Source organism: Chelonoidis abingdonii, chromosome 1 (assembly GCF_003597395.2).
Source record: "Chelonoidis abingdonii isolate Lonesome George chromosome 1, CheloAbing_2.0, whole genome shotgun sequence".
Lineage (NCBI taxonomy): Eukaryota > Metazoa > Chordata > Testudines > Testudinidae > Chelonoidis > Chelonoidis abingdonii.
This window is the reverse complement of record NC_133769.1, coordinates 16,705,307-16,721,239: the sequence shown is the minus strand read 5'-3', so window position 1 is coordinate 16,721,239 and position 15,933 is coordinate 16,705,307. Positions and strand designations below refer to the sequence as shown.

Here is a 15,933-nt window from a genome sequence, read left to right as displayed (position 1 = left end):
AGGTGCGCGTCCTCACCAGGAGCACTTGCACCAATTTACCTGCCAGTGTGGGGCAACTTAACCCCTAAATTGTCTTTTCAATGCACTCACTGCCATTCATGAAACTTTGATTACAGGGAAAGAGGAGAGAAGGCAGACTTTGTTCTATATCTTTGATATCTGAAGTGGCAGGTTCAATGTTAGAACTGTGCTAGGTCCAATTAAGGCTATGACTGCCAGTGGTTCAAGAGAAGTTCTGGTGGCTTTTATGTTTGTAGGTTACTTCACGTGTGGCAGCTTTGGCTGTTTAGAACTAGAGATGGGCTGGGATCCATAAACCCCAGCTATGTGCAGAGCCACCTCTGTTTAGAACTAAATCAACCAGTTGGGCTGTTTCTATAAAGGTGCTACACAAATGAATTCCTGTAGAAAATCTAAGATATATAGTGATAGTTGGTAATAATGGTCCAATACTACAACTTTCAAGAGTATTACTGTAGGCCCAAATTCAGAAGTTCTTACTTGGCAAAAATCCCACTGAAGAAATCGGGAATTTTGCCTCAGCAAACACTGAATAAGAACTTCAGGATTTTGGACCCAGAGTGTATTGGGCCCATTGCTACAAATAAATAATAATAAACACATGGACCTACTGTAGTATTAATTTTGTTGTAAAGGTTAGTTCAAAAAACAACTAGATAAATTCATGGAGGATAGGGCCATCAATGGCTATTAGCCCAGATGGGCAGGGATGGTGTCCCCAGCCTCTGTTTGCCAGAGGCTGTGATTGGGTGGCAGGAGATGGATCACTTGGTGGTTGCTTGTTCTCCTCATTCCCTTTGGAACACCTGGCATTGGCCACTGTCAGAAGACAGGATACTGGGTTAGATGGACCTTTGGTCTAACCCACTATGGCCGTTCTTATGTTAAAAACAACAAATGTTACCCTATAGATCTTGTGAAAACCCTCATCTGATGTCGAAGGGCAGTGTATTGTAACCAAGAGACCATTTCACTGTAGGTGAGGAAAGAAATATCCTTAGACTTGTGAATCAGTACAGTAGGTCAGCATTAAATGAAGGACCTCAGGTATTTCTGTAACCACTGGTGAAAAGTCAGTGTTCAGAGGTCAGAGATGTACACTGAGCAGTGGGCTCCACTATCCCCTGTGGTAATAATGAGTACATTGAGCTATAACATGAAATGTAGTGGGATACCAGCAGACTCAAGAGACAGCAATGGGTTTTACTTAGCTTCATTTTACTGTCTAGCTGCAGCCCATTTGTGCATCAGAGGTCTATTGTAAGGTGTAAAGGCTCTCTAGCAGGCAAAGGGTTATTGCATTCCTGCCTATCCCATGGCTGATCCCAGCTGAAAGAAAGGGGTGGCTGCTGCAAAGGAGGCAATAGACAGAAAGGTTTGTGCTCTCCACTGCCAGCTGGTGGAAGCTGGAAAGGCCCCAGGCATTGGTTACCCAGTACTTTTGAGTTGGTTTGTTCTGGTTTTGAGCCCTAAAGAAAGGAGTTGGAAGAGTCTTGTAGCTGGGGACTTTAATTTTCCTTCCCCGTCTAATAAATGTACGTTGGTTTACCTGGCCCTTTACTGCTAGTAGCTAAAGGAGATCCTTCCTTAATCAAGTGGTTAGGATCTGTGTTCTATCCCCTCTGACACTCCCAAGTCCCAGTTGGTCATGGGATGCCATACAGAGACAACCACGAAGTTTCCCCTAGGTATCTGCAGCTTTGTTACTCCTTAATCTATATGGCACATTATCTACTGTGGTGTTAGTGACACCGTCTTTGTAGAAGCTTGAATGTACTTGCAAATATGTCTCTTGTATTATCGCTGCTGTATACTTACAATGGACAGAGCCTGGCTTAACACGGGGACCCTAATCCAGGATATCAGTGTGACTAATTCAGTGCACCAGATCTGCATTACAGAGAATTCTGTTTACCAGTATTTAAGGAGCATGTGTTTAGTCCTCTAATATTTTTAATGTGTCATTTGCCCGGGATGTGAAACCAGTGAAGACCTGGATAAAGAACGGTAAAATAGTAATTTGAGGGAAGGGGAAACTAAGGTAGAACTCCTGTATTTCATGTGAAAATCCTCATTTTTGTTATCTTTAAAATGCCTGCAGCAGTTCTGATGGGTCAAGTGCCAACCTGAGACACTTCACTGTCTAAATTGCTCCAAATTTAGATTTAAAAAAGAAGTTTTGGGCGGAGAGGAAAAGAGACCCTGCAGAGTGAGAGTATGAAAAACAGTAACGTCTTTGTCAAGGAGAATTTCTCTACCTTTTAATTAATCTGAACTCTCTGGAATAATGCTACAGCCCCTGACCCTCACTATGCAGCACAGTATTTCTCCTAAGACCTGCCTTGTGTCCTTGTACTTTCCCATTACATTACAAGAATCTGCTCTGATGTGCCTCCCTATGGAAATCAGTGGGTTAGTCATGGTTGTATTTGTTCCCAAGGGCCCAATTTTGTCCTCAGACCCACTTAGGCGACTCCCACTGAAGTCAGTGTCCCTCTGTCTCTTAGGTTTTTGTACAGTACTTCTCAGTAAGGTTTCAAATGGGCGGTGCACTGAGAGGGCAGGACTGGTTGGTCAGATGCGAACTGCCCCCCGCTATCTCTGTGCAATATTATGTTATGCTGCTGTGTGTTAATATGCATGTATAGAGCATCACAAGCCCACATGGTGTTTTACAAACAGGTAAAACCTTTTCCCGGTCCCAAAGAGTCTTACAATGCAAATAAGGCAGAAAAAAATGAGATGTAGGACAAAGATCCAGGACAGAGAGTGTGTGGAGAGGATTGATAAGGCGTAAGAGGCAGGAGGAATTGGTTGCAGAGAGAGATTTTAGGGAGGTATTTAAGAGCCAGAGGTTGGCAGATGAGGACAGAGAAACTATACCACACAGAGAGAGCAGCATGTCAGAAGCCGTGAAGCTAAGTTTAGGAAAGAGAGACCGCAACGTCAGATAGGTGAGGGCATTAAGAGGCAAGACACAGTGAGTGAATGGAGAATTCAAAGAGTGTAGGGGGTGATGTGATCTATGCAGAGGGAAAGGAAGATGTAGCAGCACTGTGGTCTCGCTTGGAGATGCAGGAGGAAGAATTCAGAGATGGGGTCCCCGGAGATAAGTAGGTCACCGTATTCTGGGTGAGAGAGGACCAGGACCCAGATAAGTGGACCATTTGAAAGTGATTTGCAATCCCCAGCTGGAAACAATGATCTGGATGTCATGGGAGGTTAGTAATTCTTAGTCAGGGAATATGTGAGCAGGGAATAGATAGTGTGTGAATGGTTTATCTTTTGGAGATTCGTTTCAGTTTTATTAATTGACATGAAGAAACAGTCAGTAGAACTCATTCCTTTCTCCAGTGCAATGTCCCTTTGGTGAGGATACCCATCCCAGGGGTACCTCTGCTCGTTACGCTGCAGCCATTAATCATTCTCTGCAGAAGTAGCTATGCTAAATCAGAATCTTCATCCTATGGCATGTGCTGCTGCTGCAGGAGGACCTGGGGTGCTGCGAAGGAATCAGTAACACTCCAGCCGCATCAAAGCCAATAGCTTGTATCTATGGCAAAGCTGTGGTCCCCCAAAGGAATGTCCATTTCAAATGAAGCCTGCAGTGAAGGTTGATTGTTACCAGCTGGGTTAACTCAGCATGAGAAGGGAGTTAAGAAACCCTGGACATAGCAAGGGAGAGTTGCACTCCTGGGTAACTAGGGCTACTGTAGAACAAAATGGCTTTGAGTGTACGGTAAAATGCCTCAATGAAATCCATAGCACAGGGTTCACATGTGTTGCTGTCTGTAATTTAGCTTTCCCTTGTACTCTGTCCACACTGGAGATTTGCCCTGAGTCCAGCCATTGGTGGCTCAGTGTAGCTGCCTCAGGGTGACCCCTAGTGTACACAGGACAGACCACTATTAGATGCCGCATATGCTGGTTTCAAGCACAGGTTAGCTCCACCAGTACTAATAGTGGCTTTGCCAGTCAACACTGAGGGCTTGCATGGCTGGCTGGCCCTGAATGTCTGGCATCAGGGTAAATATCCAGAGCTGACAAGGCCTTAGGCTGCTTTAGTTTTTCAATCTTGCCAAGTCCAGTGTTAAAAACAATATTCCACCATTAGAAAAGGGCTGATATCAAAAAAATCAAAACCATCAGGGCATGGCTGTCACTGCAGAAGGGTGAGAACGAACTGCTAATGAATGCAATGTCCGTAGGGCTAGATAGACCTTTCCTCTTGTTGCCGAAATGCCCAATCACTCCCAGTGCCGGCTAGAGGATAAATATGGGACATTGTTCCCTTGGGGTCTGAGTCCTCAACCTTGCTTGAGTCACTTACGCAGCGATCACAACGCATCATTGTTATGTGTGTTATTCACGTCTGCTGGCTTTCTCTTGTCTTTGAGAAATTAGATTGGGAGTGGTGCTGATGGCAGCCTGCTGTGTTGTGAATATAGAGAAGTGAATATAACCACACTAAATTAACCAGAGCAATTTATTCATCTCACATGTAACGGGTTCCGTTTGTCCATCTAAGGTGTTTGCCACGGGAAAGAACTGAATGTAACATTCAGAGATTTTCCCTTTTTTGGGTGAGGGGAGGGGGATTAATGATGATAGCCACCAAATTCATTTCTGGGCCAGGCTGTAAAGCTGGAGAAAGGAAAGTCGGAAACTAATGTTTAGGTGAGCATGGATGGTTTATAGTGCAATGCCTCATTCCATTGCACTGCCAGATGTTCCTTCTCCCCTCAGGACCTGTCTCTCTCTCTTACGCCCACTGAGGTCAGACAGAAGCAGCATTCACAGAGATCGGGACCAAAGGGCTAATATGAGATATTGGTTAAAATGGGGCAATCAAAATAAGTCAGTTTCACAATATAGGGAGCAGCGCTTTCCCATTGTATTTTAATGGAAACGCACACATACGCTTCACCTGCCGTTGTACCTATTGCAGTAGAACCCAGAGGCCCTCTTGTGCTAGGCTCTGGCCATACACAAAGGAAGAGCCAGTCTCTGCCCCAGATTGCTTAGTCTAAATAGACAGGACAAAGGGAATGTTTGACACCAGCTGGCAAGGTCCCTAAGGGACTAAGCAGCAGACTAGGCATAGGAAGCATTCCCCTTCCCTGTGCTGGGAGCTGTGGGGTGACCCTCTCTCTGCCCCAACACACCCCAACATCCTATCTGCACCTGGAGCTGTGAGCAGGAAGGTGTTGGAGCCAGTTTAATCAGCTCTGTGCCTATGGGGAATCCACAGCACCAGACCTGTAGCCAGTTTCTGCTCAGGTCGGTGGGGCATGGCGGGGGGGGAATAGACTCTACCCCCATGTCTCGTTATGTCTGTACAATACCATGCACAGCTATGATGCTATAATATAAATAACACTAACAATAAAACTTTGTTAATCCTCTATTCATGAGCAGGTCCAACCTAGCTGCCAACCCACGTTCCCCATGATTGGACCTGCCTCTTCCACAAGGCTGGCTAAACTGTGCCATAATCCAGATTTTCCACAGCTGCATGTAACCAGGGTTCTTTGTACAGTGTGCACCAGGCCTGTCTGGCGCTCACACGAGTGAATACACAGCTTGTCTAGCCACAGTGTATAAATACAGTAACTCAGACTTTGTTTGCATCTTGCTGAAAGCAAAAAGACCCTGCAATTTATCACTGCCTTCCCAGGATGGCCCCACGTTTTAGTCACCAAGGGGAAGGTGTAATAAATGGCCCGTGAGAAAGCTCCACTCCTCTGTGTCTATTTTAAGGCTTGAGAAACTTCTGTCCAGAAGATTTACTTGTGTGAGGACTGACCTTTGGTTGAGCAAAGGAACTAACGGAGACTCTGCTCCTTAACACACATTTCTGTGTTCTGGGCATAGCCATCCATTAACACATATCTTAAAAGCAGTTTCATTCTAGAGTCCCATAAAGTAATTTCTGCTTTTTTGCTAAACTGGGAATGCATTTATATAAGTGAGCTGTGTTTAGAAAAAGGGATAAGTAGTTTTCACTTTTTCCTTTACAGTGAGTCTTTCAGCAAAAAAAAAGTAATGTAAAAACCCAATCCTATAAGCCACCTTTTGAAGTTTCAAGTGTTGGCAAGGTTGTGTGGCATTTATGAAGCTCTTAGTTAATGTAGTGAAAAGCACTAAACAAAAACAATAGATGGGCAAGCTGTCAGTATGAGATTTGTACCTATTTTATCTAAATTAAGACTTAAGCTAACACATTAATACAGAGACTCACACAGTTACCACCTCCACTGCCCTACCCCGTGTTCAGTTATATCTGTACAAAGTGGGTATGCAATGGAACCACCCATGTAAGCAAGTGGATAGATCTTATTTGAGAGTGTTTCATTCAAGGCATGTTACACGAGGTGCATGGCACTGGAAACACTGATCCCATGATCAGGAATAGAAACCAGACATTCTGAGCTCTAAACCAGACCAGCTTCAAAGGGTGAAACCCTGACCACATTGAGATAAATGGCAAAGCTGACATTGGCTTCAGTGGGACCAGGATTTCACCTGAAAGATCTCTGGTGAGTGTGCCCATCTGTAAAATGGATACATGAATTACATCAAAGGGATGTTCTGAAGTTTAAGTGATTAACTTCTAAAATGCTTTGAGATCTTCAGATGAAAAGTGCTCCATAGGTGCAAAGCAGTGGTGTTATGAAATACAGGGCATCCTCTCAGGTACCTCTGTGGTTGAGAAGTCACTGTTGGTGGAAGAACTAACATTATCTGACTTGGAAGTCAAACAATGAGCCATGGAGATTAAGATACAGCATGGAAAATTCCCATTCATACCCTCCTTTTCCACTTAGATTCTGTTGTAAATTGGCCACTGGAGAGGAGATGGGGAAGGTGATCATTTGCACTAGCCCTGCCTTCTAGTCCTCAGTACCTGCTCAGCCAATCGCTCCCTCCACCCACAGGCACAGATACGTTGGGACTCCCCAGCACCAGAGTTAGGTGCAGAGTCAGGGCTCCAGGATGCCTTTCAGGGACAACCTCCTCTGGCCAGAACACACCTCGCTGCTTCGTGCTGCTTAGTCATTTTTCATCAGGTGATTCTGGCAGGTCTACGCTCAGCACAGCTGGGGGACTCACTAGAGTCAGCACCTATGCACAGGCTGCTTGATGTCACACCTAAATATTGTAGTGGAATGAGCACCTGCCTGAAACACCTCCTAATTCCTCCCTTCTTGCCGAGCCATGGAACTGTAGCTTTTACAATGGTACATTTATCTAGAACCTCTCATCATCTCTATCAGCGCAGCCCTGCTCCCTTAAGGGGGGTTCCTGCAACTGGGAGGAGGCTCCATTGGGAAATATGCAGCCTGAGGCTATATCTAACGCACTCCTCTCACCAGTGGGTGCTGGAAGGAACAATGCACGTGCCCCCATACAGGTACTTGGCCCACCTGTTTCTTCCTCCCAGACCATCCCCTCCCATTGTGGTTTCTGGGCCCAAAGAACCCCTTCCCCTGGCCCATGGAAGGCTATGGGGCGAATGCTGCCCCTGAGGTGGCTGACCACCCCACCCTCCCCAAACACACACTTCCACAGGGTGAGGGGAAGATGTGGATATGGCTCATTGAAGCCAATGGGCGTCGTTCCATTGGCTTCAGTGGCTTTTGGATCAGGACTATGTAGATCCTCCTCAACATGCAGTTCCAAAAGGTGTCTGGCCCTAAGTAATCAGATCTCACGCTGCCCCAGTGAAGTAGGCCCCTGCCAGTCAGTTCCCTATTAATCTCCCCATTTTACAGACGGTTAAACTGTGGCACAGAGAGATTAAGAGAGATTCCCAAACCACCCCGCGCATCAGTAACAAAGTTGAGACTCAAGGCTCCCAGTTCCCAGCACGGTCTGCCCCAGCCACTGGATGCATTTTTATCAGTGCTCCAAAAATGGTGTAAATATGGAAAACGTGCAGTAGCTTGGTAGCATGTGATACAGGAAGAGGATAGGGAGGGGAAAAAACACATTAGCTCTTGTCAAATAATAGCCCCAGCTTTCTAGGCTCAAATTTCTCATAGTAGGATTGCATTCACCTTCAGAGTAGAACTGAATGTCGCAGCCACCATGTGAGGAAATGAAAGCAGATATGGCTCCCTCTTCTTGAGCCCCATCTCTCCGTACCAAATTAGCTTTGATCCCTGGTATCTGGGATGGAATGAGAACAGCACCATGTGAGGGAGTGGAACTCCACTTTCCCAGCCTTCAAAGGAGGGAGGCATTCAGTGTTAAAATTGTTGTGAGGGTTCTGCCGGAGAGGGGAGATGGAAGGGGCTCTCGCTGCTTTGGATTTTCATATTTGTTTCCGTCTGATTACGTAGCAGATCTGCAGCAGGGTCATTTTTCCCTCCCAAGGAACACCGAGTACTTTAAATGTCAACGCTTAAAGTGTGCGTCCATGAACATTAACACATGGGGTTTGAACGTAAAAGCAGCCCAGCAGCCCAAGATAATCATTTACCGCAAGATGCTAGATGTAACAGCATCTACATCTGATGTGCACATACAGATAATTTATTTTTGCAGAGAGCAAATCGTCCCGTTCTCTATATATTATCCACTGAGGTTTTAAATGACTTGGCAGGGAAACTACAGGCCAGATCCAAAGCTCTGCAAACGAGTAGCTCTCCCCATTGAAGGAAGTGGACATTATATCCAATTTTATCCATTACTTTATTGATAAACCTGAGCATCTCTGCTTCTTTGAGAGCTTTGCACTCCATCCCACTGAGAATAGAAATGTTCATAGATTTTTTAGGCCAGCAGAGTGTGATTTGCCCTTGTCCAGTGCCTTCCATCCTAGGAGCTGAATGTACTGCACAATAGAGATGATGGAAAGAAGGGAAGTATATAGGTTAGAAAGAAACGAAAAAAAAATGTTACTTTGTTTGAAACTTTTCACAAGATTTTTTTTTTCAGTTTTCTTAATTTTTTGTTTGCTTCAGTGAGGAATAGAATGCACTCGCTCTCCAACTGTATTTCTCTCTCCCTCACTCCCTAATAAAGAATATAAAAAGGGAGGAAAGAAGTAAGTGGGTTATTTTTCCCCACCGAAGTGGACAGAGTACTTTTGAAAGTGTTTGAAAACTATTCAATCATTTTCCCAAAAAATTCTTTTCAGATTTTCTTGCAAATGAAAAACGTTGACTACAAAAGGAAAAATCTATACCATTTTTGTCCAAAATGCCAAGTTTCATCCCATAAACCTTTTTTGACCACCTTTGTGCATAAGCATGAATTAAGCTTCACAACAACCCGGAGAAGTAGGGAAGTGTTATTCTTAAACACACACTACCTTTGGGCAAACTGAGTCACACACATATTAAATAATGTGTGTGCTCATGCCATTAAGTTCCTCCATATTTGAATTTAGATCCTGGACACATACCGTGGCGACGCATTTTTACCGACCAGCAATGCTACATAAACTGCTAGTGAAGAGATACAGATCATGTTATAGACACCGATCTCAAACACTAGAAATAATGCATTCAGATGAACAGTAGGTGACTAGACAGCTGTTAGTATGAGCTGATAGAACCTTTTGCTGATTGATTGTCGAACCCAACATGGATCCTGTGATGTCAAGTGTCTATTTTAGCAAAAAGACCCTGAATCAGGTGAGCCATGGGGGCAGAATTGCCCTCTCATTCCTAGAGGTTTCCCCTGCAGGTGTTGAGGTTCGTTGGATGGGAAGCTTGTTGCCTGTGCTGTACTTGCTTCATGGACATAGAGCTCTAGCCACCGGGGCTGTCAAACAAGCACCATGCACGCGTATGAAACTCACACACTCAGGGTTGGGTTTTTATACAAGATTGAACAAAGGATCAGCTAAATAATCAGAGGCAATGGAGCCTGGGGAGGTGGGGCTCTCTCAGGAGGCACTCAACCCCTTGCAAAATCAGGCACTTTAATGATGAGATAATGGAACAGGGGGCAGATTTTCAAAGGCACCTAACTTCTCTTGAACGTTAATGGGAGTTAGACGCCTAATTGCCATTCACGCCTTTGACTGTCTTCTCTTCCTCCCATCCTCAGCTCTTATAACTCTGCATAACTCCAGTGAAGTCCATGCAGCTATGCCAATTTCCATCTGTCGAAGATCTGGGATTTCTGCAGTTGCTTGTAATAAACACTAGAGCAGAAATGTGTTTTGGCTGGTTGAGATACGAATTGCCATTGATTACTGTATGGCATGTCTGAGGCTTTGCTGTTTAAGTGCGAGTTGCTAATGTTTAACATGAGCATGGTCTGATCCGAGCCAGAGGTGCACTCTCAGCTAATAGATTTTAGTGCTGCTGAAATTTTAAACGGTTCCGATGTGGTGGATTCAGAAATCCTCCAATATCTATTACATCACTCACTATAACCTTCCTGCCATTGAAAGATAGCAGTCAAGACAAGCTCTTTGTGTTCATTACATGGTGCAATATTCAGTGGTCCATTTAATTAACGCTTAGAAAATGTATTTGGTGAAGTATGTGACAAGGGAATAGGGACGGGGAGAAACAGGATTGTAATTCATGTGATCTTTTTCATATAGATTATGAAGTGAAACTCCTCCCCAAAGGCTCTTTGGAGATTTCATGCCACCTGCTCTAAGAGTGGGGAACTACACTGTCCTTGAAACACTTACTGGCCACTGGAATTAGCTGTCTAATGTGGTATTATTTATTGATTGTACTGCAGTAGCATGTAGATCCCCAACTGAGATGGGGGCCGGATTGTGCTAGGCACTATCCAAAAAGAGATGCCTTTCTAAAAGCTATGCTCAAGGTCAGCTAGAAGTTATGGGCTTGATATTGGGGTCATACTGGGTAATGTTCTTGGCCTGTGTGATGCAGAAAGTCCAACTAGATGATCTGCATGGTCCATTCTGATTTAAAATGGATGAATATGTGAAGCTACAGTAAAAGTCCTTGCCCAGAAGAGATTACAATCTAGATAGACAAGGGGTGGGGGAAAGAAGTAATATAATCCCTATTCTACAGACTGGGAAAATAGCACAGAGCGAAAGAGTTGCTCAGGGTCGTACAGAAAGCCTGTGGCAGAGTCAGGAATTGAATCCAGATCACCAGAGTTTTAGTTCAGTGCTTTAACCACAGGGTCAGTCTTCCCCCCTGCTTCTTCAGAGTGATTCGGTCATTGTGAAGTGTATTCTCCTTCTGTGCATTTGGAAATATGGATGGTGGAAGAAGGGTTCATAATCAGTGTGCACATAAAAAAAAAAAAGTGCCTTGCCCTACCTCCCTACTTGTTCCAGTGCCGGCTGTGAATTCAAAGGAATGAGATGCAGTTCTGGTATTGTGAGCACATGAGTTCTCTGCACAGATCTATTTTCTTTTAAATAAAAACAGCAGTTTCCCTGTGCACATGTATTGTATTATCGAGGGGTACGTCTGCTCCGGCGCCTTCCCAGAATACATTACACCAGGCAGGTCACTTGAGAACTGGGTTTTCTTTGTGCATCTAAAGTATCCTGTACAGGCTCTCAGTTATACAGGGACTCCCTTTTACACAGCAAAGGGGTTTGTATGTGCCCACATCCTTGCAGCTTCAAAAAATGCAACACTGACCCCTAGCGTTGAGCGGGAGGTTCTTGTTTTTTGAGCTAACACGCTAACAAGGATCTCTGGCAGTGCTACAAACTCCACTGGGGATCTGAAAATCAAGTCCTTCCCTCTTCTTACCTCAGCACCAGTAAGAAAGATCACACAGTCAGCATTTAGCCGTGATGCGTGGGGTAGAATTTAGGTCTCCATTCCATGGTATTGGCTCTCCGGCACCAGCAACAGCAATCATTTTGCCACTGATTTCAGCAGCTGGGACTTCAGATGCATGCAGAGAGCAGACATAATGAGAAGGTGCCTGTTTTACACAGTTCCTTTTCAGGACATAGCTGAATGTGTAAAACAGTTTGTATAATATGGCAAGAGAGAAGCAGTTTTGAAGGGTCTTCGGAGGAGACTCAGGATTGTGGATTGATTGCTGTTTCCGAATGTGCATATTGCAGTGGTACCCATCATCCTAGTCAAGGTCAGAGCCCCACTCTGGTTTAGAGTGGCGCTGTATAACCACATGCAAAGAGCTTACAAATTAAGGCCCCCAATCCTGCTAACTATTTACTATGGGCAGATCCTTGTGTGTAGCCTCTTGGACTTCAGTGGGGCTCCTCGGAGGCATTGATCAGCTGGGAGGGTCGGGGTTTAAGACTTCACTGAAGTTGGACCAGCTTAAATCTTCACTGAATTTAAACCTGTATTTTTAAAGGGTCTTTCTTTTTCTGCTAGATCCTGATTATACAGACAGCACTTCCTTGGCACTTTCCCACTTGTAATTGCCTCTGGTGCAGTTTGTAGTGTAGTTTAGATGGGTGCTGTTTCTGCCATTGTACTGCGACTTAAAAATCAGCATGAACCGGAATGGACAGAAGTATGATTCGATTTTTTTCCCTTTCAGTGACAATACGGAATACATACTGAATGTGCTTTAATTAGTATTTGAATCCAGGGTATATATTTTTTTCTCTCCCTATAGTAATGTTAGAAGCACATATGGTGCAAGTATAATTATACAAAAATAGCTTTAGGTTTTAATGCATCACACAACTTATTAAGGGCTAGATCCTATGCGCATTGAAACCAATGGAAAAGCTCCTGTGGACTTCAGTAGTACAGAATTCAGGCCCCAAAACAATAGAGAGGAGAATTCCATTTATGGCAAGTAAATAGAGCCCTGCACGGATACAAAATTTGTATCTGCATCCAATCTGTGATCCGCAAACATGATCCGTGGATATAAAGCAAATACCAGTGGATTTGCAGGTATCTACAAATAAAATCTGTTTGAGTGTGTTTTTTGGGGGGTTTCAGAGTAGCAGCCATGTTAGTCTGTATCCACAAAAAGAACACGAGTACTTGTGGCACCATAGAGACTAACAAATTTATTTTGGGGGGAGTTAGTGGTAAGGATTTGCCCAAACAAGTTTCTTCTGTATATGCAGGAATCATTTCACCCATTACTAAACTGCAACCACTTCTGGATTAGAATGCAGCCATTTCTTTATAGCACCCAGCAATGCTTCCCAGTGTCTTAGGGCAGGGAGTGAAAAAGATGAACCAACCAAGACTGCAGAGAAAGTTTAGATAGGTATAAATATAGATAGCTATAAATCCAACACAGAAATAAAATAATACACTTGGCAATCCTTTTCCTTTCAGCACGGTCAGGATTTATACATACAGTTATGCTGAATAATCAGGTCTTAAAGGACATACAAATCTCTCACCAAACCATACAATCCTCACTATAAACAAAGGAACTTCCTTAGTCCTCATGTCTTTATTGATCACATTTTTCATGTAATCAAAGTCTAATGGTAAGTTTCCTGTGTGGCTCATCTCTCTGTCCCTCTCCTTTTCAGGTTCTACATTGAAAGCATATCTTATTTAAAGGATAATGCCACCATCGAGTTGTTTTTCTTGAATGCAAAGTCCTGTATTTACAAGGTAAGGACTCCTTTGAATTAAGGAAGGGACTGAGGGATTCAGAAAAACTGGGGTACTCATCTGGACATGGGTACTTATTGCCCATAAATATAGATAATCTGCTTCCACTACCGGTGATTCCGGTTGTAATGAAATAAATGCCTACAGCACTTCTAAAGAAATAAGAGAATTCATATGAATAAGAGAGGCTGGATGGGGGTGATCTTGCATTACTAGCTTTCCAACAGTCTCCTGGTCTATTTACTCTGCCTTCTGTGGATTGTCTCACCATGCTTATGCCGTATGCCAGCCCTTTCCAGAGCACCCTCACATGTGATCTTTCATCTATGATCTGCCATTTGTTTTATCTGTTTTGTGTACTGCATGCTGGGTAATAACAAAAGAGGACTCCATGCTTGTAAAACTAAACTGGCACTTTATTCAGGGAACTATTACAGAGGCACTGCAATTGCCGCTAGCATTCCAGCCCTTTGCACACAGACTGACTTCCATTTCTGGTGCCTCTTCCAAACTCTTCCCTCTTGCAACCTATGTTCCTCGCTCCATGTTCGATACAGGTTGCTACAGTATCTGTCGTAAACTGAAGGATTGAGTGTCCTCTCCCTTACAGGGTGGAAAATAATAAGTAACTTGAATGGAGTTACACCAGTGTGAAAGGTGAATCAAGCACCATGTCCCTAGGGAACAAAAGAGCCCTTAAAAAATAACCCTAGCACAAACTGAGTGGTGCAGGTATATCACGTACACAGCTGTGCAGGTACATCTTGCACAGAGTTCAGGTTTCTGTTGAGAGCTCCATATGGCCAGTGGTGTGATGGTGCACGTAGGCTACCTGACATACACACTCCTGGCCTGGCCCCCCATATCCCCTCCTGCAATGTCTAGCCCAGGGGTCGGCAGCCTTTCAGAAGTGGTGTGCCAAGTCTTCATTTATTCACTTTGATTTAAGGTTTCGCCTGCCAGTCATACATTTTAATGTTTTTAGAAGATCTCTTTCTATAAGTCTATAATATATAACTAAACTATTGTTGTATGTAAAGTAAATAAGGTTTTAAAATGTTCAAGAAGCTTCATTTAAAATTAAATTAAAATGCAGAGCCTCCCGGACCGGTGGCAGGACCCAGGCAGTGTGAGTGCCACTGAAAATCAGCTCGTTTGCTGCCTTCAACACCCTTGCCATAGGTTGTCTACCCCTGGTCTAGCCTTTGCAGTTCTCTGTGGGCTCCTGTGGCAGGGGCGGGTGACTAGCCTGCCCCATGCAGAGGACACCCTCAATACTGAACCTAGCACACACCATCAGGCTCTGTGCAAGTCACACTTGTGCCACCCACCAGGCACTTCGTGCTACACATCCCCCTCTGGGCTCGATCCACAGAGATGAGTGCGTTACAGCTTATGGCTTGAAGAGCCTGAATCTTTAGTTCAAGCTTCGGAGACTGATGCTTTTAGCTCTCCAAGATCCCTGGCGCTGGAACAAATAGTAACCATCCCATTTCTACAGGAGCTTTTCATCTGAGGTTGGCAAGGTGTTTTAAAGATATTAATTATCTCAGAGGTAGATTGTTATCTTCAATTTACAAGTGGGGAACTGAGGCACAGAGAGATCGAGTAATTTGCCTAGGGTCACATAGGAAGTGTGCGGCAGACTAGATCCACTCAAATTCCCTGAGCACAGGCCGTAGGAGACAGATGAGGGCTTGAACCGATGATTGGATGCCAAGAATTCCTCTTGAGTTGTAATCACCACTCTGACAATGACTATCTCTGTAGCCATGGACAAGTCACCTTGCCCCTCTGCCTTCTTCTCGGCAGCCGTAAAATAGGGGTAGTACTTGGTCAGACATATCCAATCTAGATAGCGCTAGTTCTTGCAGCATATCCATTCCTTTTATATCCGTTCGAGTGCCTCTCACAAGAGTGCTGTGATGCTAAATAATTCTGTTTGTAAAGTGCTTTGAAGATGCTGCTGTTTCAGTTTCCCAGACAGTGTGGGCGTGTTCACATCCAAACAAAAACATCTTGGACTGAAAAAGAAAAATTGTAAAATATTTCCACTGTGACATTTAATTTCCACCTCAATCCCCAACCTCTCACTTCAGTCTTCCATCCCCTCCAGGCCTCCTGGCTTTCTTTTTCTCACCATACCTACATTTTTATGGCCTAGCCTACTTCACAGAGTCCCGTCCACAGAATCTGTTAGAGGTAAAATAAAAAAAAAAACACCTGAAAATAAATGGAATCAAATTGTGCCAGAGGCAGAGGTGAGCTTGAAACTGAAAGTATAACCCAGGGAATGTTTAAAAAAAAGTTGTGCATGTGCATAAAGAATAGAAATGAGTGAATGCTGCAGGTTACCCCAGCAGTGGTAGTGAGAAGAATC

At 44.1% G+C, this 15,933-nt stretch overlaps 1 protein-coding gene across 3 annotated transcripts in view; it reads left to right on the top strand.

The window, feature by feature from the left end:
* Nucleotides 1-15,933, top strand: part of FRMD4A (FERM domain containing 4A) — a 553,835-nt gene that overhangs the window by 422,358 nt on the left and 115,544 nt on the right. For all 3 annotated transcript variants that reach the window (XM_075064299.1, XM_075064302.1, XM_075064306.1), the window contains one exon: nt 13,469-13,553. In XM_075064299.1, the coding sequence (XP_074920400.1) occupies nt 13,469-13,553 (85 nt within the window). The remainder of the gene's footprint in view (nt 1-13,468; nt 13,554-15,933) is intronic.